At 42.7% G+C, this 27,535-nt stretch overlaps 1 protein-coding gene across 15 annotated transcripts in view; it reads left to right on the forward strand.

Annotated features, from left to right (window-relative positions):
* LOC103482112 (rho GTPase-activating protein 23-like) overlaps positions 1-18,807 on the forward strand; it is a 128,722-nt gene extending 109,915 nt beyond the window's left edge. For 14 of the 15 annotated variants that reach the window (XM_008438047.3, XM_008438050.3, XM_008438046.3 and 11 more), the window contains 13 exons: positions 4,011-4,319; positions 4,399-4,451; positions 10,465-10,571; positions 10,738-10,850; positions 14,102-14,254; positions 14,356-14,434; positions 14,555-14,628; positions 14,719-14,808; positions 14,895-15,020; positions 15,101-15,145; positions 15,228-15,321; positions 17,250-17,281; positions 17,378-18,807. In XM_008438047.3, the coding sequence (XP_008436269.1) occupies positions 4,011-4,319; positions 4,399-4,451; positions 10,465-10,571; positions 10,738-10,850; positions 14,102-14,254; positions 14,356-14,434; positions 14,555-14,628; positions 14,719-14,808; positions 14,895-15,020; positions 15,101-15,145; positions 15,228-15,321; positions 17,250-17,281; positions 17,378-18,208 (2,106 nt within the window). In that variant the 3' untranslated portion in view covers positions 18,209-18,807. Of the gene's footprint in view, positions 1-4,010; positions 4,320-4,398; positions 4,452-10,464; positions 10,572-10,737; positions 10,851-14,101; positions 14,255-14,355; positions 14,435-14,554; positions 14,629-14,718; positions 14,809-14,894; positions 15,021-15,100; positions 15,146-15,227; positions 15,322-16,902; positions 16,928-17,249; positions 17,282-17,377 lie in introns of all 15 variants that reach the window. The other variant, XM_081600343.1, reaches the window with a different exon arrangement.
* The last annotated feature ends 8,728 nt before the right edge of the window (positions 18,808-27,535 follow it).

The raw sequence follows: 27,535 nt of genomic DNA on the forward strand, positions 1-27,535 counted from the left end.
AGAAGAACATATTTTCAGAAGTATCAAAATCTCCAGAGAAGAATATTATATTTTGATACACATATCAAATGGCACATATAGAAACGCATATGTTTCTATATGTGAGTATTATGAAACACTTCATATCACACTTGGAGCCGCTACGAACGGATAACAGGCAGCGGAAAATGACAATGTGACATCCTGAGATCGGACACACTCCACCCGCCCGCTGACCCTGGAGTAGCCTGGCCCTGTTAGCGGAGCTATCCTGCTCCAAAAACTCCAGAGCACATTTCAAAGAAGCCTAATTTTGGATGAACTAAGTGCATAGATGAAGGTAAAAACATCTTAAAAACAACTTTTTGTGACAAATGAATGGTGTACTTGCTTCTATTTACCACTGCTGCTGGCGCAGTGCAATGGAGGCCATCTTGCCCAGGTCCAGAGACGAGGGAGGTGTCAAAGACAAATGTCTATGGGAGGCATGGCTGCAAACTAGTGTGGAAAGTAATGCCTCTGTGCTCTGGCCTTTCAAAATAAAAAACTAAGCTAAAAACTCAGGGTAACCAATTTTCTCATTTGACCAGATGTATGGTATTATTTGTTTCTCACAGGAGCATTACTTCAACTGACTGCAATTGGCAGAGAATACTACTGTAGAACTACGATGTTGGATAAATAAGTGCTACTATAAAATATGAAGTCATGGGTGGAGAAAGAACGAACACTGGGAGGGAATAGCGTAGTTTATTCAACCTTCATTTTATCCGAACAGAACAGTCTTGGGCCCTCCTAAAAAAGCAACGGAGAAGTAGGAAATGGCTTCTCTTAAAGGCACAGCCCAATGCTTTGAAAAGGAAAAATAAATCATATTACACTACAGCTTGTAAGTTGGACAGAGACCAAAATTGAAAATTGAGTGCTTGTTATCAGTTTTTTCCATTTCCGCTTTGTGCACTAAATGGGAAATTGGATGACGAGTCAAGCCAAGCTGTTATGCGATTTCCGATTTTGGTTTAATAATCAAAAATGAAAAAAGTCTTTTTTTTGGTTTTTTACTTCTTCATTTCAAATGAAAAAACTGCCTGAAAATACATGGACCTGCTTATGTTTCTGACCTTAGTCCCATGTTCTCCTGTAGAACCTAATGTACATGTGGCTTTACATACATTTGGCAAGTCTTAATGCTTGCTGAACAGGGGCTCTGCCAGAAATCTTGGGCCCCCTGACAAAAAATTTGATTGGGCCCCCTGCACAGCTGCTGTTACAGTTTTTTGAGTCTATTTGACCAATAAAAAGTCACAATTTTAAAGGCTTGCATCTGCCTTGCTTTCTTTGGTTCAATACTGATAATTAGCACAATATTTACTGCTCATGAATTTAACATCCAACGGTCCACATCCAGTCTGCAAGTAGGTTGCTTAAATTTTTTCTATTAGTTTTAGATACTGAAACGTCTCTCTATGAGCAACAATCATAGGCAACATGCAAAATGAAGCAATACATGAAGCAATCCAGACTTCTCAAAAATGCTATGTAGTTGCATTTTATTCAAGCTGCAGTACATAACTTTAATAAAAAATATTTTCTCCATATTTGTTAAAGCTGTCACCATGTCATGACAGTTTGTTATGAGACAGATAATCTGTGAAAACAATCAATCTCCTCCACCTCCTTCCTGATCTACTATTACTGGCTAAAGTAATGCACCGTTCTGACCAAAACAACCAATCAGAACCAGTAGGAAGCTCTTAGTGCTGTCAATTAGCCTCATTCACTCACTGCTAAATGTGCTAATAGTGGAGAAACAACTTATTGTTACAGGAAAATCGTTTATCTGCTATCACTGGTAGTTATGCTAACTAGACAGTGTTGTGGTCAAGACCACCTAACCCTAGACCAAGACCGAGACAAGACCAAGACGTTTAGGGTCCGAGACCAAGTCAAGACCAAGACCAGCGCCGCGCTCTACATGATATGATAAAATGTGAAATATGATCAAAATTACTTCTCAAATTGATCTGAAAGGTCCATATTCCCATAAAAACACATAGATATTAAATACTTAATAAATTTAACCAATGTTAAATTTAACAAACTCTTTGTTCTGCTTTGCTTCCATCTCTGTGTTATGATCCGTGGTGATCTCATGCCATCCCTAAAAACATAACGCCCTGGGTGTTTACCCATGTTGCTCATGTCAGAAACCATCTGCACCATTAAACATAGCAACTGAGGCAAAACCCTGACGCTCAACTATGAACACTGACCACGGAGCAACAAGCAAGAAGTAGATACATGTATGCCAGTGGTTCCCAAACTTTTTGTCCTGCGCCCCCCCAGTGGTTTCCAAACATTTTCTGTCCCTCTCCCCTACAAATAGCTGTGTGGTTGAACGATGTGGTTTTTTTGGGAGGGAGCGGGGGGGCAATCGTCATATTTGGTTTTATCAATCTAAACAGTTTCTCCCGCAGGGCTTTGGGATTCTTTTTTCTTTTTTTCCATCTCTTTTGAAAACTTGATCTCCTTGCTCCTTAATAATGCTGGCTAAATTGATCAAGAACCTATTAATGTTTTTAAACAAAGATGCAATAAAAATGCAGGTTTTTAGCAGTTTTTTATGTTTTCATAGAATATTTGCATTAATTTTCACAACAGAGTAGAACTGAAAGTACAACTGTTTTTAGATCAATGTTTCTTTTTTATTAGGTTGGAAACTTTGTGCTTCTTTCACGTCATTTCCCTTATATCAGTGGTTCCCAAACTTTTTCTCCTGAGGCCCCCCAGTGGTTTCCAAACTATTTCGGATTCTTGGAGACTCCCTGCTATACTCAGCCCGGCTCCAGACGAACAAGGGAGGTGGGGGGGGGAAAACTTTATGGGGGGCAAAATGAATCTATGTAGCTGAACATAGACAACAACTTGGCCTATAAGCTACTTGTTAACAAGCTTAAGGTGATGTATTGATATTAGCTAGCTAGTCATCTTTTAGCCAACTTTACCTGCATCCAACAACTTTACTCAACAGTTTATTAGTTTGGGGGGAATACTGTAAAAAGTTCTTTGTGTTTTTCTGCCATGATTATAACACACCTGTGCAGCTCCTCACAGCAGCAGCAGGTCTCCTTCACTGCCGCACAGGTGTAAACCCAGCGTCGTAGCGCTCATGTTGCGTTTAAAGGCAGCTCGAAAAAACAGATTACCACATGTTAACAACGGATTAAACAGTTTTAACTGTTGATAAAAGTGACGGAGGACACAGATATGGTTAGTGTGGAAACACCTACTGTATCAAATTGACAGAGGAATAACAGAGACTTGGCCATTCTATGGTAAAAACCCAGCGCATACAGCTTTCATGTTTTTTTGTTTTTCTTTTTCATCCAAACGGCTTCCCGTCTCGACCGGTCTTGAAATAAAATGCAGAGTCCTCAGAACCCGAGACCGAGACAAGACTGAGACCAAATGCGGTCGAGTCCGAGACGAGACCGAGACCATCAAAAAATGGTCTCCAGACCAAGACCGATCTCGAATACTACAACACTGTTACTAGACTAAGCTTTTACAACAGGCTATGCTAGCTGCAGAATAGCACAGAGCAAGTGGGAGGAAGGATGAGCCACATGAGATTGTGATTCAGGGCAAATATGGATGTGCGTTTTTTGGTCTGGGAGTGGAAACATAAAATTTTTACTGCTAAAAATGATCTTTGAAAATACAATATGATTAATTTTGTAATTGACAGGGCCCCAATTTTTTATTTTATTTCTATGGACAAGAAATAAATAAATTGTGACGGGCCCCCTGTTGGTCAGGCCCCTAGAATTGTAAACACTTTCCCCCCGTGTACTGTGCCCCTGTGTCTAGGGTGACCCCACCGCTCACCCGTTGACCGCTGGAGATGGGCACCAGCACTCCTTACAATCCCAGTAGGGATAAGCATGTTAGAAAATGGATGGATGGAGTTAACTCAGCTCAACCCATGTTGTACAACACCTACTTTGATCATTTCTCTGTTCTTACTGTAGAAGCTAGGAGGCAGCATGCGACCTTGGAAACGTGTCTTCAGTGTGCTTCGCCATCACTCCCTTTTCCTTTACAAAGACAAGCGTGAAGCTGTGCTGCACGGCGCCGGGGCAGGCAGCAGTCAGGATGAACATCCACCAGTTAATATTCGAGGCTGCCTGATTGACATCGCTTACAGTGGAACCAAACGAAAGCATAGCCTGAGGCTGACCACACAGGACTTCTGTGAGTATCTGCTGCAGGCTGAAGACCGGGACGACATGCTGGCATGGATCAGGGTCATCAGAGAGAACAGCAAATCAGATGATGAGGTTAGAAGGAAATCTAGTCGGTGCACCACAGGTTTCACAAACATATCCTGAAATCATTTAGGTTGTCCTTCTTTTCTAGGAGATTGGACAAGTTCTAATCAACAAGAAGCTGAATGACTACAGGAAACACAGGTCAGCGTGCTCCATTATATTTAGCCAAAAGTCTTCCTCATAATCAAGTCCCTCCAGGCTGGAAGCTTGTCACAAACTCTAATTTGATCTTCACTTTTTACCTGAAGCCTTAACCTCTATCGGAGTCATCTTTCTATCTGCTGGAGATGCAAGGTCAGCATCATTTGGGGGCACAAAATGTATTCAACTCATGCTGATAACAGTCTGATCCCTTCACATGGACACTTTGGAGAATTGAAATGCAGGCAAAAACTATGACCATCAAACTTACCAGAGAGGAGGAGCGTGACCTTTTGTGAAAAACCTTTTATTAAAACTGAACAGGAGGCGTTGTAGCAGCACGCGCCCTCCACCCTTTTCTCTCTACTTCTGAGAAGGAGAGAGATGTCTCTCCTTCTCTACTAATAATGGTAGCTACTAATAATGGAGCTTGAATCTTCGAAGAATCCGTGGAGGGATCGGGAGGGGAGGTTAGGGTAGTTCTGGCCCTAACCCAAACCCTAGGGTAGTTTGTGGGTTCACTCTTTGAGTCCAAGTCTCACAGCAATGTCCAACCTCATGCTGTAGACGCCACAGTGGAAATGGGAAAATCCACAACCTCTTTTGCTAGGAGTTTTTTCTGCAAACTGAAATAAACAGCTTAATTTAATGATTCCAATTTTAGGTAACAAAGAAAATAATTCACTATACATGTGCATTTTATGTAGGGGGAACATATTATTTCAGGTGGCTGAAAGAGCTAAATATTTTGTTCCCCCATCCTAACTGTCAAAAAAAGAGCAAATGTTTTCAAACTTGCAGGATTTCTTGTTGAAGATGAGGGGAATTAACACAGTAAAAGACTTTGCAGGTCAATTAATTTGTTTCCATTTTAGAGAGGGGGAACAGATTTTATCAGGCGCATAAAATATTTTGTTCCCCCATCCTAACTTTGGCAAAAAAAGAGCAAATGTTATGAAAATCACAGGAATTATTGTTGATGATAAAAGTAATGAACACAGTAAAAGACTTTGCAGGTAAATTAATTTGTTTCCATTTTGAGGGGGGGGGGAACAGATTTTATAGTATACGCAGACACATACATATATACTTTTAAAATACGGTTAAATAACCTAGTTTAAAAAATCTAATTGATTTCTAACAGTTTGATTCATTTGCTAAAAGATTTATTGTAGAAATTCCTTTTTCCTTCTCTATTCAGTATTGACTTTAGATGCTGGCGTTCCTCTGAATACTTATTGCATTCTAAGACATGTTCCACTGTTTCTATGTGATTACAATAATTACAAGTCCCAGTTTCATGTTTCCCTATTTGAAAAAGATAACTATTAAGTCCCATATGATCAATTCTAAGTCGGGATATGATTACTTCTTTTTTCCGCCTTCCATTCATACAACCATTACCCCCCACAGTATTTTGAATTTTATATAAATGTTTGCCAGTATCATGTTTATCCCATTGTTTCTGTCAAACCTGAAGGATTTTATTTCGAATAATAGATTTCCCCTCACTTTTGCTTAAAGGAATACTTAAGTTAATATCCAATTTCAAGGCCTGGTAAGCCAATATATATTGGCTTACCAGGCCTTCATTTTCTTCTATTCCTACATGTGCAGGAATTCAGACAAATCAAAGACATTTCTTATGTAGCTGAACTAATAGTGATACTTAATACATCTAATCTACAAGATTTTTCTGAATTTATACTTGATGCAGCTTGACTATCTGATGCAATTATAGATTTATTTGTTTCCTTAACATTATCATCAAGCAACCATTCCAAAACTTGTATAATGCCAGATAATTTGACTGTATAAACTGCTAGATAATGTTCTCCTTTTAATCATGACTTTATGGTGTGGGATATTTACAGCTGCGCCTGTTCTGCCACTATTTTGATCTTTAGACCCATCTGTATATTGTTGAAGAAGATTTTAAGTTGGAGCCAGACATTTCCAAAATATACTATATCTTCCTCTTTTGGATCCCAGGTCCTCCCAGCGGCCGCATGTAGCCACACAGAAAAACAATGAGTATTGACATCACAGAATTACAGTTTAATCCAATAGAAGACAACGTATGAAATTACAACAGAATCTGCAGAACATACATTCATTTACCTGAGGCAAATGGAAAGAAGGAAAGAAAAGCAAAGATGTCTTTGGAGAATTGCAAGAGCAAATCTAATTTGTTACTTCTGTGTAGAAAGTTTTATAGTAAAGATGTATTCTTGTCTTTATTCAAATAAGGCGTATCTCTGCTCATCCAAACAGGAGCTGCCTCTGAGCCTCTCTAAAGCTATTCGTCCCCTTTTGTCTAAATAAAGTGGAAGCAGAGCTTCTCCAGGACTCCTGCTGTTTTATGGCTTTTCACGGATCTGTGTGAAAAGCTGGAACTTCTCCTGATTGTTTTTCCCGGACAGACAAAGGGCAGATCAAAAGATCTTGGCAAACAATCTGCTGTGACTACAAGTAAAATAAAGGTCAATAGGCCAGAATAAGTTATTGATTCTAAAACTATAACTAGGCCATTTCAATCAAGATGTGTTAAGTTTTAAAACTAGCATATTTAAAATTTATCTTAACAATATATAACTATGCTATCTTTAAATCTTTCAAAATAATTTTTAACTAACCCATTCTGGAGTCTTTCCCTTTTTAAAAAAATTTCCCAATTGCAAATCAACTATTGGATTGCTATTTGTGATTGCTGTTTCTAACATGAGGTTTTGGTCAAGATAAAGTCACAGTCGCATCTTCAAGTAAGTGGGATAAAATTTTATCTTGCATGGGTTAGACCAATTAGTTTTCTCACAGATTACCGGTTTTTGATTTTGACCAATACCATTTATTTTTAAATGTCACTAAATGTAGCAAAAAAAGTTGTTGGTAACAGGGGAATGACTACACAGGGTTACAAAAAAATTTTTTTTGAAAATAGTTTATCTTTTGACAACTGATTTATTACAAACATTCACTACTGAATCCAAAAATAACATCCATTTGTATCAATCAGGTCACGTTTTTATGCTAAGTTAATTTTTAAATTCGAGTTTTTTGTCTAAATGGATTATTATGGATAATTAAATTTTTTTACATTATCGGTTGATTTTTAGTAATATTTCTCATCCGAATTAGATTTTTAAGATATCAATTGTTTTCTAACACAATTTATTGATGAAATTTTACAAACATCAGTTACTGTAAATGTAGCAGTCCACATTAATTAATTAATTAATTAATGTTATGGACATGTGAAGTGCATGTTACCGTCATCATTGTTCCAAATTTAGGGCTTGAACTTCCGTTTTGTGGAAACCCGAGAATGCTCAGCGACAGAGATGTCTCTCTTCAGAGTCCAACAGTAATCAGCCATCGTGACTGCATCCCAGCGTCCCTGATATCTGGTCTCCATTTCTTTTATGTCCTGATGAAATCTCTCGCCCTGCTCGTCGCTCATTGATCCCAGATTCTCCGGAAACCGATCCATATGTGAGAATAAGTAATGCATTTTGATGCTCATGTTGCATCCGAGGTTTCTGAAAGCAGTCAGCATATTGGTGACAAGTTCTGCGTAGTTGCTGGCCTTGGTATTGCCAAGAAAGTTCTTCACGACCAAAACAAAAGCCTTCCACGCTTCCAGTTCCATTACATTCATTGATTTTTCGAAATCTGAGTCTCTGATAAGCTGACGGATTTGAGGGCCGTCAAAGATGCCAGCTTTCAACTTCTCTATGGTCAATCCTGGAAAAGTCTGGCACAAGTAAGTGAAGCAGCCACCATTCTTGTCCAGAGCTTTGGTGAACTGTTTGATCAAGCCGAGCTTGATGTGCAGCGGTGGGAAGAGTATCCTGTCTCTGTCCACCAGAGGGTTGTTGATGACGTTCTTTACCCTGCAAGGCACCAATTCCTCCCGCACAGGCCAGTTCCTCCTCGTGTAATGCTGATCTCTGTCCCTACTGTCCCACATGCACAGAAAGCATGGGTACTTCGTGAACCCGGACTGCTGTCCTAACAAAAAGTTAACCATTTTCAGGTCAACACAAATGAACCACTCATGCTGATCATAACGAATTTTCTCCAGCACATACTTCACAGCTTCATACTTCTCCTTTAGTGTAGTCGAGTGAGCGAGGGGTACAGAGGCAAACAGGTTGCCGTTGTGCAGCAGAACACATTTCAGCGATCGCTTGGAGCTGAAATGGAGCACCCATTAACTTGTAGTCTGAATAAGTAAGTAATTTCATTTCTAGAACATGAAATAAATAAAATTGAAATGAAATAAAAAATGCATGTAAACAGAATCGTAAAAAATCAAGATTTGCCTATGGTTCAAAAAGTTGACCTGATGGAGCAAAACGAATGTGATTTTTGGATTCAGCTCATCGAAATACTACTAAGTCAGCTGAAAAAACTTAGACAATTTTTTTTGTGTTGACCAGTGCTATCGTTAACTGCACACATAGAGACGTGTGCAGTTACAGCTTGACTCTACAGTGAGAGTCAAACCCCTCACTGTAGAGCAGAAGAGGACAGTGGCTGATTTTTATACCTTTGCTGAGTTGGAAAAGATCGGGATAAGATACGCTTCACATGTGAATATTGGTCGATCACCAATCTCCAAAAATTAAGGAAATTGGCACCGATAAAAAGGCTCGATTTTGCAATGGTAGTAAAAATATTGTAGAGGTTGTAAAATTGACATTAAAATGTAGTAAATTCAACTCTAGGATTCCTGTATAAATCCTGGGTATGTGCAAAGTTTGAGAATATGATCAGCGGTTTTTGCATAGCAAATTTTGCAATTTTACAGCACCACCTAGTAGTGAATGTTGATGAATACCTGCTAGACATGATCGATATCGTGTTTGTAGTTGGTGATACGAAGGAAACTGAAATATTTACCTTACCAAAGTCATGGCCAAATTAATTTTGCACCTACTTATGTAGCAATGTTTAATTGGGGGAAAAAAAAAATTTCACTGCAATAACTTTTTGTTTCTTTTTTAGCATATTGTTAGGTTTGATTGGGCTCAGAGCTGATCTTAGAGGACGAGATTGGTTTTGGCTAATGCAATGTTCATGGCTATCTGGTGAGAAATAATCCAGACCAAAAACTTTTTCACAGTGATTCAATTGTTGAAGAATCTTTCTAGAAAACTTTGCTCATATCAGCTTTGCTAATGGGACTAAACTACAATCTCCACCATGGGAATAATGGGAGGGTCTCTGGTTATGTTGACACCCCTCCTTGAGGTCAGACAATTCACATGCTGTGGGTCCAACACCCTCCTGTAGGTGTGAGTCCTCATCCCCTGAAAAGAGAAGATGTTCGTCAAGGATGCAAATCGTGCATCAGTAGTCACAAAAGGTATAATTGTAAAAACTCCACTTCTCTCAAAAGAGGTTACTGAGGAGGCTGTGATGTGTGGGACAGCAAGCTGTCCAAAACTTTCTGGATGCATATACACAACTCTCAGTAGACTCTGCTTGTCCAGCTTGTTGATGACGAAACAGATGGCCTCTGTTTGGCATCTTTTGTTTATCTTGGTAAGAAGAAACCTGCATGCAAACGCAGCCCTGTTATCTAACAGAACATGGAAACGACTTGTTGATTTCCTGTTCAAAGTCACTCACTCAGTCATTTCTCATGGTTGTTGGATGATGTGTGTGCCCAGTAACAGTCTAATGGACATGTCATGGTGGAACCAGGATCCCAGCAGAAACCTCATAGTTGGTAGCTCACATAGTAGGTCAGAGCATTTCCATCAGAATTAGTTTTCTTTCATTCAGATAAGGTTAGATAGAGACAAACTGTCTGTGGTGACCCCTAAAGGAAAAAACTGAAAGGAAAAGAAAGCATTTCCTCTTTCATATAAATTTCTAGTTTCAACAGTGGAAATCCCACCAGATGTGTTGCAGGTGGTTCCTTTAGCTAAGTTTCCATAAGAGACATTTCAGATGCCATCACATAAAATGACGCTGTGTGCTTTTGTTTCTGTCCTGTTTGTAGTCTGACAGGCAACAAGCTGGATTCCTCCCCCAGAGCCCATCGCATGGTGCCTGACTTCCTCCTGGCTAAAACAGACAATACTTCAGGAAATCGAACCTCAAGAGCTGGTGGGTGTCGGGTCTCAAAAAGAAAACTAGAGGCAAAGCAGTGGCAGTTAGTAATTACCTGGGTTTTATTCAGTCTAAATACTTTGACAAACTGTTGTAGGCCATGAGCTGTTATCCAGAAAGGAAAAAGAAAAATATTTAATGTAATATTTCTTTGTGTTTTCAGATGACAACAAGGCCCTGTGGGGTATCAACCTCATGAAGAAAACAAAGAAACCAGGCTGTCCGAAAGCCTTTGGGGTGAGACTGGAGGACTGCCAGCCAGCTGTTAACCATAAAGTAAGACAAACAAGCATGCTAGAACAAAAATCAACAGAATATTGTGAGTGAATAGTGTCAGTAGAATTGCAGGCCCAATTCGACTGTGGCTACATGGGCAACTGTGGCTGTGTGGGTAGAGTAGTAGTCTTGTGATCAGAAGGTTGTAGGTTCGATTCCAGCTTTCTCCTGTCACATGTCAATGTGTCCTTTCGTAGGCACTTAACCCCAAATTGCCTACCAATCTGCGTATCGGTGTGTGTTTGTGAATGGGTGAACGTGACTCTAGAGAAAATTGCTTTGAGTGGTCAAAAATGATTGGAAAAAGCGCTATATAAGTTCAGTTCATTTACCATAATTGCCTTTCAGCTTTACAATGGAAAGCTGAAAGGCATTCCGCTGCCTTTCAGCTTTGGAGAATTCCAATAATTTGGAATTATTCACCAAATTACTTTGGAGAATAACTGTATTATTTACTATTGACAGAACTACTGATAGTTTAGGTCAGTGGTCCCCAACCTTTTTATTACCGCAGACCGGTCAAGACTTGGAAAATTTTGCAGCTGACATATCGCGCAACTGAGTCCGGTGGATATCGGAGAGGATATGTGGAAATGTTTATTATTAAATCTATAGATCATTATTATGTTTATTCAGTTAAAAATGTTAACTATGAAAAAACATATTCACCTCCAAATCAATAGTGCAGCAAATAGAGCGGCTGCTCCCGTCGTCTTTTATCCACCGCCTTTACTTTTTGTTACGTCTTTTATTCAAATGAGTGTACAAACTATCACTATTGCTTCTACATCGTCATCCGTGTTTGGTTCTTCTAAATTCCTGCTATGTTGGGGGTTTTACTGGATTATCCTCTGGAATCGGAATATTTGTGACTGGAATCGGTTCGTGTTGCTCCTGCCTTGGACACACGAACCTGTTGGACTTTATCAGCTCTGTGGTCACAGAGGTTTGGAGAATCGGCCGACATTCTTAAATCTTTCCGTTTAAACCAGACTTAAGACTCACAAGCTCTACTCCTCTCCTCTCGACCACTGCCCAAATGCTCTGACTCTGGTCGCTATGGTAACGTTATATATCCCATTGAAATAAGATACAGAAACGTCACAAAAACGAACATCTTACGTTGGTGAAAATTTTAACTCACGATACTGACTAACGGAGCCCTGAGCTTGTTTCTCTGCAACCAGACGGTCCCATCTAGGAGTCCTGGATAAATTCATCCTCCTGTCTCTTCTCTGGGCCTTTTCTCCTTTGTAAAGAAACTTTCCAAAGACATCTGAACTGTTTCTGACTCATTTTGCTGTTTGTGGCTCAATGTTGGCGCGCAAGTAACCAGACTTCCAATGATTCACTTCCTGCTAAAGAGTCCCCTGGTGGTTGAAGAAAAATACGCATATAAACGGCTTGTAGTCTAAACGAACATTTTACTTTTGTGAAATCTTTAACTCACAATACTCACTAACGGAGCCCTGAGCTTGTTTCTCTGCCATGAGACGGTTCCATCTGGGAGTGATGAGAGACAATAACACCTGAAGTGTTGCTTATATCCACAGCCTGCTTGGTTTCTACGTGGCGAAGCAGCTTGAAGCTTCATTGCCTCATTAGCAGCTGGTCGCCGCATGTTACGCAGAGCGGCTTGTAATATGGGAGTCAATTACCGATCTGGGATAAATCCATTAAATCCATTAAAACTTAAAACTATTAAAGTAGTTACTTACTGAAGGTCAGTGATGGTGAAGCAATTACTGTAAAATCAGCATGTCACATTAGTTAATGTGACATCCTGGTATTTTCAATAGCTGGTATTGGTAGCTGGTATAACAATACCAGCTACTGAAAATAATCTGTGAAATCACTGTTTAACAAGAGAGCAACAGGAAGAAAAATTCTTTAATATGTGGAGGGGACATTAATGTTGGTTAAGACCCAAAGTATAAACTAATACAAAGATAATTGATACGCCTTCCAAAATTTATTAGAGAATGACAAATGCATGGATTTATATAAAAAAATGGATTTTATTTAGTATTCTGCAAGTCATAAAATAGACTATTTCACTCTAAACATACAAGATAACTAGAATACAGGAATGCAGCATTGGAACAGCAATGTAGAGCTGTGCAATCAGATGAAAGACAGACTCTCTATGCCAGTGTTTCTCGCACTTTTTCAGGTTGAGGACAACTTGCCCCATTTAGTAAACACTCAAGCACTTTGAATTGCCTTGTTGCTGAAAATGTGCTATATAAATAAAATTACCCTAATCTTACCTTACCTTACTTGCAGACAACCTAATTTGAAATTAACCCTGCAATAACACATCATCTTAATATATACTATCTGAAATTAAAATATTAATCTGTTAACTCATTTTTTTTGTTCCTCCTAATGTGAAGGGTATGTCTGTTTTATAAATAAAAAATAAAAACAATAAAAACAAGAATAAGTACTCGAGGTGTAGAATCTGAGTTATTTACAGATTCTGAATATGTGGATTGTAAGCTTTCCAATTATATAAAATATATGGACATCAAAAAAGTTATTTACTACAAGTGTGTGCACTAACATTTTAGGGCTATTTGAAATTTAGAATATGAGTTGCTTTAGCAAATCGAACATTTTCTTTTATCCAGTAGATAGTCCAACATAATTTTATTTTAGGTGTTATGATGCAGTTAGTCAGAGTTAGGCGCAGCATTTTTCACAGCCTCGTATCGCATTCAGCATGGCCGCAAACATAGATCTGGGTGAATGCAACATAGTAGTGTTCAAAAACAAAAGTCCTGCAACGCACCCTGATAAACTTTCTACCAGTATCTTTAGGTTTTCTTTCCTCAGTCTCAATTCATTTATCCATTATTTTTAAACACAATTCTTTCAGACTAACTGTAGCGTTCCACATTGAGCTCATGTCTCAGCAAATAAACGGTTGTTTACATGTAGTACTTGGCAGACCCTGACACATATCATGATGGAAAGTTTTCTTTAACATAAGCTTCACTAAATAATCAAATATCAACTTGGGAATGACAACAACTTCACAAAAGTGGAGAGTGATGCATCTCAGAAGCTTATTTACATTTGCTTTTTCTTACTGAAGGAAAAAGCCATTTACAATAACTTCATTCAGACAGGCAGTCATAGAGACTTGGGAACAGTGAAAGATAAAAAGATGATTTTTAAGATCATTTAAGGGATACACTTGAAAGTGGTTGTGGTTCCAAGAAGTAGAGAGTTTTTCCTGTCCACAGTTTGTCCCTCTGATTGTTGAGATATGCTGCGGTGTGGTGGAGTCCTCTGGTCTGGAGTACACCGGGATCTACCGAGTGCCTGGGAACAATGCCATGGTGTCAAGTCTGCAGGAACACCTCAACAAGGGCCTGGACATCAACACTGCTGAAGAGGTTTGGAGAGCTCTCATTTTCTCAGACTTTTGATGGGACATGCTGCCTTTAGGGTCACAGATTTGATTTGGATAATTCTGCCTCCTTTCGTCTCTCTGTAGAGATGGCAAGATCTGAATGTCATCAGCAGCCTGCTTAAATCATTCTTCAGAAAACTGCCGGAGCCTCTGTTCACTGACGGTGAGCCTGAGCATCCCCCCCCTCATTCTTCACTCTGCAGATACATATACAGATAGCATGAAAGCAGCTGATGTCACCAAGTTTTTCACCTTTAAGAAGATTGCTGTTTTTTGTACACAGACAAATATAACAGCTTCATTGATGCCAACCGGATAGAAGATGCTGATGACAGACTGAAGACCATGAAAAAACTGGTGCGCTCTCAAGATATGGACATCTTTCCTTATAAAATCTGCTGTGGTAAAACCTGATATTCCTAACATTCATCCCTCGGCTTGTTTCAGATCCATGACCTCCCAGATTATTATTACCATACCCTTAATTTCCTGGTGAGTCACTTGAAGATGGTGGCAAACTACTCTGAGAAGAACAAGGTGAGCTTAGTGCACCCTGACATCGACTGAGTGTTTCCACTCAAACCCAGAATTTTGTCACTGATGGAGCTCTGGCCTTATATCAGATGGAGCCAAGAAACCTGGCTCTGGTGTTTGGTCCCACTCTGGTGAGAACGTCAGAGGACAATATGACTGACATGGTCACCCACATGCCTGACCGTTATAAAATAGTGGAGACACTCATCCTTCATGTAAGAGTGACCTTCTACAACCTCAGAACCTCCAGCAGAACCTTGACCTGCATTAACATTGTGCTGCTCTGATTTTACAGCATGACTGGTTCTTCTGTGATGGTGAGCTGGAACTGAACAATACGGTGAGTTTGCCCCTCCTGCTTGAAAATTCATAACAGGATGTATCCAGGTTTACATTTACTTTGGGGATGTGTGTGTTTGTAGGCCCCTGAGGGTAAGCAGGACATTCAACCTGTCCCTAACATCGATCACCTGCTGTCAAACATTGGCAGGCCGGGCATGCCTGGGGATGCTTCAGGTGAGGAGGACCAAGCAATCCAAGCTTCCTGTGCTTCATTTACAGCTTGTTTTCAGTTCACATTAGAAGCGGACAGACCATCTAATCTCAAACGGTCAAATACAGAGAGCGCTGAGACTTTAGAAGAAGCTTCCTTACAGGATTGCTTCATAAAGCAGGCATACCTGGTACCACACTGCAAAGACACTAAATATTTGCAGATTTAGTGTCTACTTTCTAGTACAAGATTCTCTGCACACTTAAAATATGACTACCTTACAAGGATTTTTTTCAGCAAGACATAATCTGTTTTAACTCAATAATTTCTTTATGTTGATGAAAATGTACTAGTTCCACTGGCAGATTTTTTTCACAGTAACCTTGTGAAGACCCCCTGATTACACCCTGGGTTCCAACCAGTCTATCACTCGGGAAACAAATCTTAATGAGTGTGTTCCCTAACCATTTGATTAGAATATGGAGAACTTTGCTTTAAAAAAAACTGTTTAAAAAACTGTGTATTACATTATTGAAAATGTTTGTCAGTAGATTATGTATTTCGTATTTCATTTATATGTGTTGCCTAACTTACTTGGAAATGTCTGATCTGGTTTTGTTGTGGAGTTGGAGCTCTGTAAAACGTGAAGAGTTATCCACCTGAATGAAGCTTTGGAGCAGCTCATGGAAATATGAAGCAGGACTGACCTCACATGACTACATGGTTTTGCTCAGGCTGGACTTGCAGAGGCACCACATGCTTGTTTCTTCCAACAGCGTCTCCACATGCACCTAACCAGCTATACAGTCTGCCACACCCAGGCCTGGTAGCAGGAGAACCTGGACCATCTGTCTGACTGCTGTGTTCCTTCAGAATATCACAGAAAAGTCCAGAAAAGGAGGAAGGGGGTGGGGGGAGTTTAGTCACAGCAGAACCAGCTTCAGGGGGAGTGTGATCAGCTCACAGGGGTTAGCTCCAGATCCAGCATGCTCAGGTTGCACAACGTTCCCCTTCATGTTGCTTCTATTGATGAGGCGACAGAGTGCTGATCAGGATCCTTCCCAATGGAAGGCCCAAACTGATGGTGGAGACCAAGAAACCTCCATATGTCTGGGAATATCTGGTTCAACAAGATATAATAATGGAACATAGCAGAAGCAGCATTGTGGCGTGAGCACAGTGGGTAGGACCTTAGTGGGGTGTAAGGAACATGGCGGGATCACAAGAGAACCACCTTGCAGTGTCATCATTCCCCTCACTCAAGAGCTGTTCCACATTTCTCCCAATCCAGCCACGTTCATAGGTCATGGAGATGGGCTTGCCATTGGTCTAAAGAGGGATCTTAATCCCTCTTTAGACCAAAGTAAGTAATCAATTAGCACTGTCTATAAGCTGAACTTAGAGGAGCATATAGAGCACCCCAAAATCTGAATAAAATAAGCGCCCCCTGCAGTCTGGTTGATGTGCCAGCATAGTTCAGGGTCTTCATGTCTGCTCAGATGACCAGTGAAAGTTTAAGGCTCCCAGATCTACTGCTAAAGTCAATCAACATCCAGCATTTCAAACTTTCTCTCTCCTGAACCTTCTGCTCTCCTTTGCTCTAGCTCAGACCCTGGATCGCCCTCTTCGGTAGGACCAGGTCTTCAGACTACAGCGTGTGTGTGTGTGTGTGTGTGTGTGTGTGTGTGTGTGTGTGTGTGTGTGTGTGTGTGTGTGTGTGTGTGTGCAGTGCCCCTCTGTCATCATCTTGTTTTTTTCTGCCATCATTTCTGTCTTTCTGTTGGACAACTCAAACCATTGTGTCGATAACCTCCAGGTGACTCATTAATAAAGATAAATAATCAGACACTAAGAGTTTTCCTGAAAGTTGGGTTGTTGACAATGGTTGGTTATAATTTTAAATCACTTTGCAAAACTTGGTTCTAACACACATCTTCCTTTCTTTGGGTAGATTCCACCACCAGTGATTCAATTAAACTGAAGGTAAGCAGAAGGATTCTACTGTGATATTCATTTTTTTAATCTTCTGTAAATGAGGATGAAATGCCTGATTTCTAGACTGGGGATTCATCTTTTCAGATTTCTTCCACTTCCAAGAAAGATCTGAATGCCAGAGACTTCCTTCCCAAGTCCATCATCTCTGCTGTGACCCGCAAACGTAAAAAATGCCTCAGCACTCATCTAGCAGTCAGCAGCGGTGATGAGGACTCTGAGCATGAAATGGCCAAGAACACAAGCTACAGAGAGAGAGATGAAGGGGGAGATGGAAGGGGACCGCATGAACCTTTCCAGGGGGAACACACCTGCTGCAAAAAAGAAAAGAGACATGGAGTGAAACATGTACAGACATCTGAAGAGGGAAAAAGAGAAGAAGAAGAAAAAACAACTGTGATGAAGGGAGCAGATGGAGGGCAAGGTTCTTTCCTCTGTTCTCATCAGAGTCACGGCAAATACCCAAAACCTCCAGCAGCAACAAGCCCACCATCACATACCAAGATTCCGAGCGACGCCAAAGAACGTCCTAATGTTCCATTCTGGATCTCCCCCAGCTGCCCTCTCCCTCTGCAGACCTCCAGTTGCCTTAGAGAGTGGAGTCAGGCAGCCAGTACAGGCAGGCCTGCTAGGACCAGGGCCACCTCCATTAACCTGGAGCTGGGCCGGGGCCAGGAGATTGGCAGAGGTCAGAGATCAGATGGGGTAGAGGTGATCAGAGCTGGGGAAGTGCTAGCAGCTCAGTGTGGATTTCTTCAGCAGAGATCCGTCACAGGAGGTTCAGCTCAACATCCCCTTCCTGTCTTTTCTTCTACTTCAGGATGGACTGATCAGCGATCCTCCTCTGTGGTGTTAAGGTCAACTCCAGATTCTCAAGCCAGGAGGAGAGCATGGCGTCGCCACACTGTGGTCATTTAAGCCAACTTTTAATTCTACTAAAACAGAAAAGTTTACTCGCCAACATCTGCCCAATTGTTTCTCTCAAACCGTGATGGTGTGCCTCTTTACACATCCAGATCTCATGCCTCAAAACTCAGACTTTTATCAACTGTTAAAATGTTGTAAATATAACCTAATGACAGAATATCGTAATTTATTTAATAAACAAAATGCTAAAAATATGTTTTAAAAACGACTTACTGAAACTGGCCTACTGATCACATGCAGTAATTGTTCGTCAGTGCAGTGAGCAGTTTTCTACAGCCGGAGGTTGATAGGCTGTTACTCCCCATCACAGCGCTCCTTACCATCAGGAGAGAACAGAGGCCAAGCAGAACCACAGCCAAATCCCCCAACTCTGACCCACCAGGTGGTTTTCCAAGATTTGGCCTTCCAGCCCTCAGCTGTAGTTTATTAATAATTAGATGGATCTAACCCAAACGTTTCTGCCAAGACAACTCCATCTCTGTACCCTTCTTTATGTCCTATGATTGTGCAGAAGTCTGTTTTGTATTGTCTAAATATTTCCTAACCTTTGTATATAAAACATATAATTTATTAAATTGTTTTGGACATGATTTGGTCTGTTGCTGTTTAGATTGGAACTGAGAAGCAAGAGTAAAATGAAGACTGTAATGTGTTTAAGATTAGTTGTTGCACAGGTTTCAGTTTGAGCTTTTTTTCTTGGGTTATAGTGCATGTTGGGTTTGTAATGAAATTATTTGCAGTCCTGAGCAGTATAAACCTAAGCGCCAACGACGCCAAAGGCAGCGGTGGTGCAATTCACAGGACCTACTGTGTCCAGCCTCTGAAAATGAACGGCTCACCCATCATTAAGTCCCAAGGGCGTTTTAGTCCCGAGTTGCGCTGTCCACACATGGGTCGCTTTTCTTCTCTGGCCTAAGGACCAAGCTGGATTGTACTCGAGAACCAAGGCCTGAACTGAACTCAACTATGTAGAAAAAACAAGGTTCTGAGAACAACGTATGATGTCTCCTTATCCTTTTGTGTGACACATCTTGTTCATACAGAAGCAGTCGGGCCAGAAAAGTGTTTGCCGTGTCCCCAACAAATCCGATCTTGCAGATTTGACACGTGACTAAATGAACACAATTCCATGTTTGCAGATTCCCGCTAGTCGGGACGCAATAAAGAACTTGTGTGGAATAATTAATTAGCCACTTCTGGTGTTTAAAAAAATCTATGCATGTCCAATTGTGCTAGGCTTTCTTTGAGATCCAACTTTTGCATGAACAAGATGGTCACACAAGTTCTTGTTCCTCCTGAAAGGAGCTATGATCTTCCTGTTCGTCAGTATCGGTAAAAGGTTTAAGAACTGTGTTTGCAGGGGAGTAAGTGGTGATAAAAGCAAGTGTCACTGCCTGGTCTCCTGGTTTGGATTCAGAAAAGGACTTCAAGCATCTCTTTAAGAAGGACCTCTTGTACACCCTACTGGACAAAGCCATGAACAGCACCCTAACTGCTTCATAAAAATCTGATTCTTGTGTGCAAATTCTTTTAAACTGCAATAATTGTGATTTGACTAATCCAACAAACACGTGCTTTGGATGAAAACTTGATTTAAACAATGTGTGAGTATCAGTAGGTTTAAAGTAAACTTTGATGTCCAATTGGCCTGTGTTGTTAAAATCGGAACCTTTAAAGATTGCCATGTCCAAGAAATCCACTGCAGTAAGCAGGGGTGATGCCAGGAATCGTGGACCTCTTCACAAAAAATTTGTTTGGGTCCCCCTGCCCACTTTATTAAGTGGAGTTACTCATTAAAACTTGCTTTTATTTAGAACCTAAGGTTTTTGTAATGGTGTAGCAGCAATTAGATTAATCAAACTCGTATCTAAGCAACATTTGAATCTTAGTTTGACTTCTATGGGTCTCAACAGGTTGTTCACTGAGAAAAACACTTGTTATTCATTGCTACTTAATAGTAATTTTTGGTGGTGCATCTTGAACATACAAAAATAAAATTAAACTATATTTTACGATGCATTTTAAGGTAAGGTAATATTTATATAGCATATTTTCAGCAACAAGGCAATTCAAAGTGCTTTACCTGAGTAAAGCACTTTCTCATGTCTCTCTGATACATCTCAGAAATACAAACAAAATGAACCAAAGGAAAGAAAACTAATCTAATGTTCTAAAGTATGTAAACTAGGTGCTCCTGTTCAGGGTTGCTAAGTATCTAATTCCATTTCTAAATAGTGAGTACTCTACAGTTTCTGATAAAATAAGCTAAAGAGTGACTGATCTAATTCTTTTTCTGGGTTAAAGTGAGTACTCCACATTTAGAAGTTCTAAATTCTTTTCTGGGTTAAAAGTAATATACACTAAGCAGTGACTGTTCCTGTTAAGTATTTCTGGATTCTAAGTTCGACTCCACTGTTTCTAACAAAAAAGAGGAATAACACATTAGGCCAGATGGAAACATTCAGACAAAACAATGGGCAAAACAAAGACATGAGTGAAGACGGTGACATCAAAGGGCCATGAAATTATGTTGCTGACGCTTCTGGCAAAATTTGATGGAGGGTTTATCAAGGAATGATGTCCTCGGGAGAGTTCAGGTCCACAGCTCCATGAATACAGGAAGGGATGAGGAGGGAAGAGCGTTGTGTTTACATATCTACAAGGAGATTGGAAATATGCAGCTCTTCCAAGACCATACGGGAAAAGCCAATTCAGAAACAGAATGTCTTTGGTTGGGAAGATTATAAATTTCAATCTTCCATAAAGTCTCCCCAATACATCTCAGTACCCAATTATACAAATTAGTTTGGTCGTTCCACTGAACTGAAACTAGCAACTTCTTCCAAGATCAATTCCATTCTGTAAGTGAGTTTTAGAGTCCTCGTCTCTCTCCACACCAACAGTCTGAGTGTTTGCTAGTTTGGCCAAGTCTCACAAATTTGTCAATAATCCGGGAATCCACAAGCTCCAACAGCAGAAATCCTGTTATCATGAATAAATCCAGGGTAAATCCCTCTGGGTGTGTCCCCACAGGACAAGAGGGCTTTCCTGTGCCCAGAATTCTCGTAAAAAATGTGATCAATAGCAATGAGAGATGGGTTTACCAGATCCATAATTTGTAGATTTGGATGATGGGCAAAGAAAGACTCCAAAAATATAGAAAAAGACAGGACAAAAACCTAGCAAGCAGGGCAGGCATGGGCAGGGAGGGAGCAGAGGAAAAAAGCGTCTGCCTTCATCGAGAGCAAGAAAGAAAACTGTAACTTTGCCGACCCCCCCAAAATTGCTCTTGAAAAATATCCCTGTTTATGCTCCCCCCAATAATGAGATGGGATTTTTGCCCTTGGGCATATTCAACATTGATTTTGCCCGATTAATGCAGCATGGGGTTTTCCCTGACTGGGAGCGAGAACGCAGCCTGTTGAATGTGACAGGTAGCCAAACAGAATGCGCAGTGATGCAAGAACGCCATGTCAACTGTACCCCAAACAGTTGACATGGCGCAACTGAGAGTTCAGTGGACAACAGAGATGATATGTGGAAATGTTTATTATTATATGTAAAGGTCGTTATTATATACCGTATTTTCCGCACTATAAGGTGCACCTATAAACAAACCTTCAATTTCTTCTAAAGCCGACAGTGCGCCTTATATATGGACCAATATTGAGCCACAACAGGTCAAGCAACTACGGTAAGCAGCCGCCGACTTCCTTTTCCCCCGTAGAAGAAGAAGCGCGCAGTGCATGCTGGGATAGTTGTCAGAACGCTGGTTTGTAATCTTTTAATGAAGTTTGACTGACCTATCTACCTACCGACCGTCTAGAATCAGGTCGTCTGCAGGTCATTTAGCACCACATTCTCCACGAACATGCTGTGAGCGAACGGAGAACGCCCATGCCCCAGCCCAATCGCGGAAGACTCTCCGCGCCAACTGGAGTCTGACTGTTTTGTTGACATTCCCTTTAGTTCAGTTCCATCTAGTGGATGCATAACGTAACTCCAACCTCTACAGTAGAGGCTGGAGTAGCGTCTATTCTATGCGCCTTATAAGGCGGTGTGCCTTATATATGAAAAAAGTTTTAAAATAGGCCATTCATTGAAGGTGCGCCTTATAATGCGGAAAATGCGGTATGTTTATTATATGCGGTTATGTTTATTCAGTTAAAAACGTTAACTATGAAAAAACATAACTCACCTCCAAATCATAGTGCAGCCTTTTATTCAACGCCTTTTCTTTTTGTTACGTTTTTTATCGCTCCTGCGTGTCAGAACTTACCTGTCTGCCCTCCCCATCAAACTTAGTTTCTCTGGACCCTGGATTAGAACCACAAACCAACTAGAAAACAAGGACCCTGGAACCCGAAAGACCTTTTCCTCTCAAAGCTTAAAACTTCACTAACTCAAGTAAGGTTTTTCTGCTGCACTTTTCCGGTTTGTTTTTCCCACGTCATTGAACGCACCACTAACCTCTCGTTCTCTTCAGTCTGACGACCCGGTCACTCCCTCAGGTCATTCAATTTATACTTTTTTGTTTTCTGCTTGTAAATAAACCATTATCATTTTATCGGCTCACCTGGTGTATTCTGTATGTCGGTGAGAAAATTGGAACCCAACATGACACCATTCTGAAGCGCCTTTTAGAGCAACTCATTTTGCTGTGTTTTTAATGGTGCGCACCACACCCTCTTGCGGATAATAGAGGCTGTGACTGCGCGAAAAAGATATCAGGGACTTCACCACACGGTTCCTCGTCAAGAACTTGAAGTCTGGTCTGGTACGGTCTAGTTGCAATGTCTGGGATTTGGAATTGCAATTTAAAAACTCCCCCCTTGAGGAGTGTGATTAGTTAAATGTGAATGAGGCATTTTATGCCCATCCCCTTACAGGGTGTTGTGTGTTCCACTCCACCCCACTCTGCTATTTTTGTAGTTTGATGCCAGCAATACAGTTGTCTGCCAACAGAGAAACTTTTTATTCCCAAGTTTATTAAAGTTGTCAACAACAGAAGATTTGGATAACACTTTATTTGAAGAGGGGTGAATAAGACTGTCATGACACTTTCATAAATATGACATAACACCGGTCATGAACATGAATAAGCCTTCATGAATATTTATGACTGTTGTCATAAAGCGTCATTCGGTAAATTATGACACTTTTAATACAAAGTCAACATTATTCAAAATGTCTGTTATGACAACTTGACATTAGCCAAGAAATCATGCGAGGATGTATTTATGCAGTGACAAATCTAAAAGCAGGGTTTGGTGCAGCACCAAGAGGTTATGATAAAACAGAATGGGGATCCCCAGGTGAAATCCATGTTGTTTACATGCAAGTAAAATGGAGTTTATTTTTCCAATTTTTTCCTCCAACAGCTCTTTAAGGTGCTGCCCCAAATGACCCTCTCCTTCTGCAGATGCATCTAGTTATTGTGTGTTGAGGAAAAATGACTATTTTTAGTGTTTAACACAGTTTAAACCTTTTAGAATGAATTTCTTAAGTTTGAACATGTTTGTGTTGGTGATTTAAAACACGAAGAACTATTGCTGGGTTAAGCATTTAAAGTACAAAGGGGAATAGAGATCTGCAAGAGAGCTTCTGCTCAGACCTCTGGGGTCTTATCATTAAAGACAGGAGGTCATAAATTAACATGCAGGAAGGTGGAGGACAGCATCACTTGAATTACTCTGAGAAAGGGAACTTTGGTCGGTTCACGTAACCAGGATGAGAAGTCTTCCAGAACTGACATGGTGCAAAAAAACTGAATATAACATAAAATGTTTTAAATCACTAACATTTAATTTGTAAGACATTTTTCTTAGTTATTAATAACATGTTTTGACTGAAAATTCTATTATCTTGTTTTAGAATAAATTTAGTCAATGATCGGCCGGAAGAGGCCGGGGATGGTTGCCTCCCCCCGGTCAACCCAAGGCCACATCGCCCAACTGAGTTACCTTACCAGGGGGACGACCTTCCAGGGCCCGCGGGCTATTGGGTTTATTCCGAGGAGGGGTGCTTAAGTGTGGGTGCACGTGCTCGTGTGGAGAGCCTGGTTCTATCGGGGGGGGGTTCCAAGACTGTGTCTGACCCCGGAGCCAAGTCTGGGTGTGGGCCTGGAGGTCAAGGCTATGTGGAGTTCCATGCAGCCTTGACCTCCAGGCCTGGATGTCCCTGCCTGGATGTCCCTGCCTGGATGTCTCTGCCTGGATGTCCCTGCCTGGATGTCCAGGCCTGGTTCTGCAGGCCTGGATGTCTGTGCCTGGATGTCTCTGCCTGGATGTCTGTGCCTGGTTCTGCAGGCCTGGATGTCTCTGCCTGGATGTCTGTGCCTGGATGTCCCAGCCTGGTTCTGCAGGCCTGGATGTCTGTGCATGGTTCTGCAGGCCTGGATGTCCCAGCCTGGTTCTGCAGGCCTGGATGTCTGTGCCTGGATGTCTGTGCATGGTTCTGCAGGCCTGGATGTCCCAGCCGGGTTCTGCAGGCCTGGATGTCTCTGCCTGGATGTCTGTGCATGGTTCTGCAGGCCTGGATGTCCCAGCCTGGTTCTGCAGGCCTGGATGTCTCTGCCTGGATGTCTGTGCATGGTTCTGCAGGCCTGGATGTCTGTGCCTGGTTCTGCAGGCCTGGATGTCTGTGCCTGGATGTCTCTGCCTGGATGTCTGTGCCTGGTTCTGCAGGCCTGGATGTCCCTGCCTGGATGTCTGTGCCTGGTTCTGCAGGCCTGGATGTCCCAGCCTGGTTCTGCAGGCCTGGATGTCTGTGCCTGGATGTCTGTGCATGGTTCTGCAGGCCTGGATGTCCCAGCCTGGTTCTGCAGGCCTGGATGTCTCTGCCTGGATGTCTGTGCCTGGATGTCCCAGCCTGGTTCTGCAGGCCTGGATGTCTGTGCATGGTTCTGCAGGCCTGGATGTCCCAGCCTGGTTCTGCAGGCCTGGATGTCTCTGCCTGGATGTCTGTGCATGGTTCTGCAGGCCTGGATGTCCCAGCCTGGTTCTGCAGGCCTGGATGTCCCAGCCTGGTTCTGCAGGCCTGGATGTCTCTGCCTGGATGTCTGTGCATGGTTCTGCAGGCCTGGATGTCCCAGCCTGGTTCTGCAGGCCTGGATGTCTGTGCCTGGTTCTGCAGGCCTGGATGTCTGTGCCTGGATGTCCCAGCCTGGTTCTGCAGGCCTGGATGTCTGTGCCTGGTTCTGCAGGCCTGGATGTCTCTGCCTGGATGTCTGTGCCTGGATGTCCCAGCCTGGTTCTGCAGGCCTGGATGTCTCTGCCTGGATGTCTGTGCCTGGATGTCCAGGCCTGGATGTCTGTGCCTGGTTCTGCAGGCCTGGATGTCTCTGCCTGGATGTCCCAGCCTGGTTCTGCAGGCCTGGATGTCTCTGTTGCTCCAGGCCCGGATTTCAAATTCGTACGGAACCTAGGCAAACTATATACTGGAAGAACCGGGCGAGTCCCAGGAGTGCCCCGGTGGTCTCCGATTTCGCCTAGGACGTTCCCCCGATTTTTAACGAATTTTTAAGCGATTTGCGCCTAAGCGGGCCCGGGGGGGGGGGGCGAGTAGGCGGTCCGGAAGGCCCGGAACCCGCTCATGCCGTACACCGTTGGATCCGGGCCGCTCCGGGGATTACTAGGGTGGCCTCCGTTTCGCTCCAGGACCTTCCTGCGGTCGTCTATGGGTGTTTAACCGTCTACCGGAAGTCGGGTCAAAAGTACCCTTTCCCGCGGTCCAAACGAACCGGGACTGGCACCATCGTGCTCCTGGGATGCCCCCGGTTCGGGTGATGTCACTCCCGGAGGCCTGGACCAAAGTCCCGGTCCCCTAGGCCCGGTTCTCTGTCGAGGGTCTCAGCCCTCGCTCATCCCCCGCTCAGCCCCGCCCGACGCGAGTATCTTCATCGGCTGCTCCAACATCATCATCCTCAGCGCCACTGTCATGTGCCTTACCAGGGTCCCGAAACACGACCCAGACCCCGAACGCTTGTTCGGATCCGGACATGTCATACATCGTTGGAACCGGACGAGTCCCAGGAGTGCGCTGGTGGTGTCCGATTTGCTCCAGGACCTTCCTACGATTTTTAACGAATTTTTAAGTGATTTTCGCCAAAGCGGTCCCATTCGGTCCCCCGAAAAAGCGGTCAAAACGGACGGGAACCCTGGCATGTCATACACCGTTGGAACCGGGCGAGTCCCAGGAGTGCGCTGGTGGTGTCCGATTTGCTCCAGGACCTTCCTACGATTTTTAACGAATTTTTAAGCGTTTCGCGGAAAAGCGGTCCAAAAAACGGCGAAAAATGCACTTTTTCGGTAAAAACGCACCATGGCCCGATAGTCCGGACTCCGGGGAACAGCCCCGTGCCCTCCGTTTCCTTCTACCGCAAAGAACGACCGAGATATTAGCACCGGAAGGTCCGGTGCACACTAAAATGTCCGGTCTTTTTTTACTTTCACTTTCGCCCATGAAACTCGGCCGAGGGTATTACGTCACCTTACCCGTCAAAACACCGCCGGAACGATATCAGGAGAGAGTTGGAAAAGAGGGACTTAGAAGAAAAATGGCAAAGTGAGGTCTTAGAAAATTATATTTTCGGAAACCTGGATGTCTGGCGAGCCTATCTAAGCAGGTTTCAGCCCTCTTTTCCCCCATTTTAGTGCATTTTGAGCGGTTTTAAAAAAAAAAGTCTGCCTTTTCTCTGGAGAACCGGGGCTTTGGCCGACATGTCTCAGATTTGGCCGGTGAGTCTGCTGGGTCCTTCCGACGGGCCTGGAGGTTCTCTGGCTCGCCCCGGAGCTCTGTGGAAGGCAGGACAGAGCGGCAAGGACACCCTGGGCCCAGGCCGAAGGCGGTGTGCTCTGAGCGGACTCCGGTCCGCCCGGGGTCCCGCTGGAGGTCCTGGAGCTCCAGTGGATGTCTCCCATGCACACTTACACACACACACAACCGACCGAACAGCACACGTGGCCTGCCATGGAGGGCTCCCGCCGGCCCTGGTGCTCTCAAGCACTGGCGCTTCGGCGAAGGGTTCCTCCAACCTTGCAGGTTCGCCTCCAGACCCGGGCACTGACAGTCGTGGGCCTGGCCCACCCGCTCCAGCCCGCGGTCGTCCCATCGGTAGCGAGACCGAGACGTCCCGTCTGTCCCAGCCGTCTTTCACTGGTCCATCGCAGCAGGACTGTCGGTTCCAGTTAGGTATCGTTTGGGGTGGAACCGGCCTCCAGGAAGCTGCGGTGGCTCCAGGAATCATCGAGTTTCTCAAAACCCATATGCAGAACCATACCCCCGCGCACATGTGCCAGCTCGAAGGACGCTGCGGAC

Source organism: Poecilia reticulata, chromosome 19 (genome assembly GCF_904066995.2).
Source record: "Poecilia reticulata chromosome 19, P_reticulata-male-v2, whole genome shotgun sequence".
Classification (NCBI taxonomy): domain Eukaryota; kingdom Metazoa; phylum Chordata; class Actinopteri; order Cyprinodontiformes; family Poeciliidae; genus Poecilia; species Poecilia reticulata.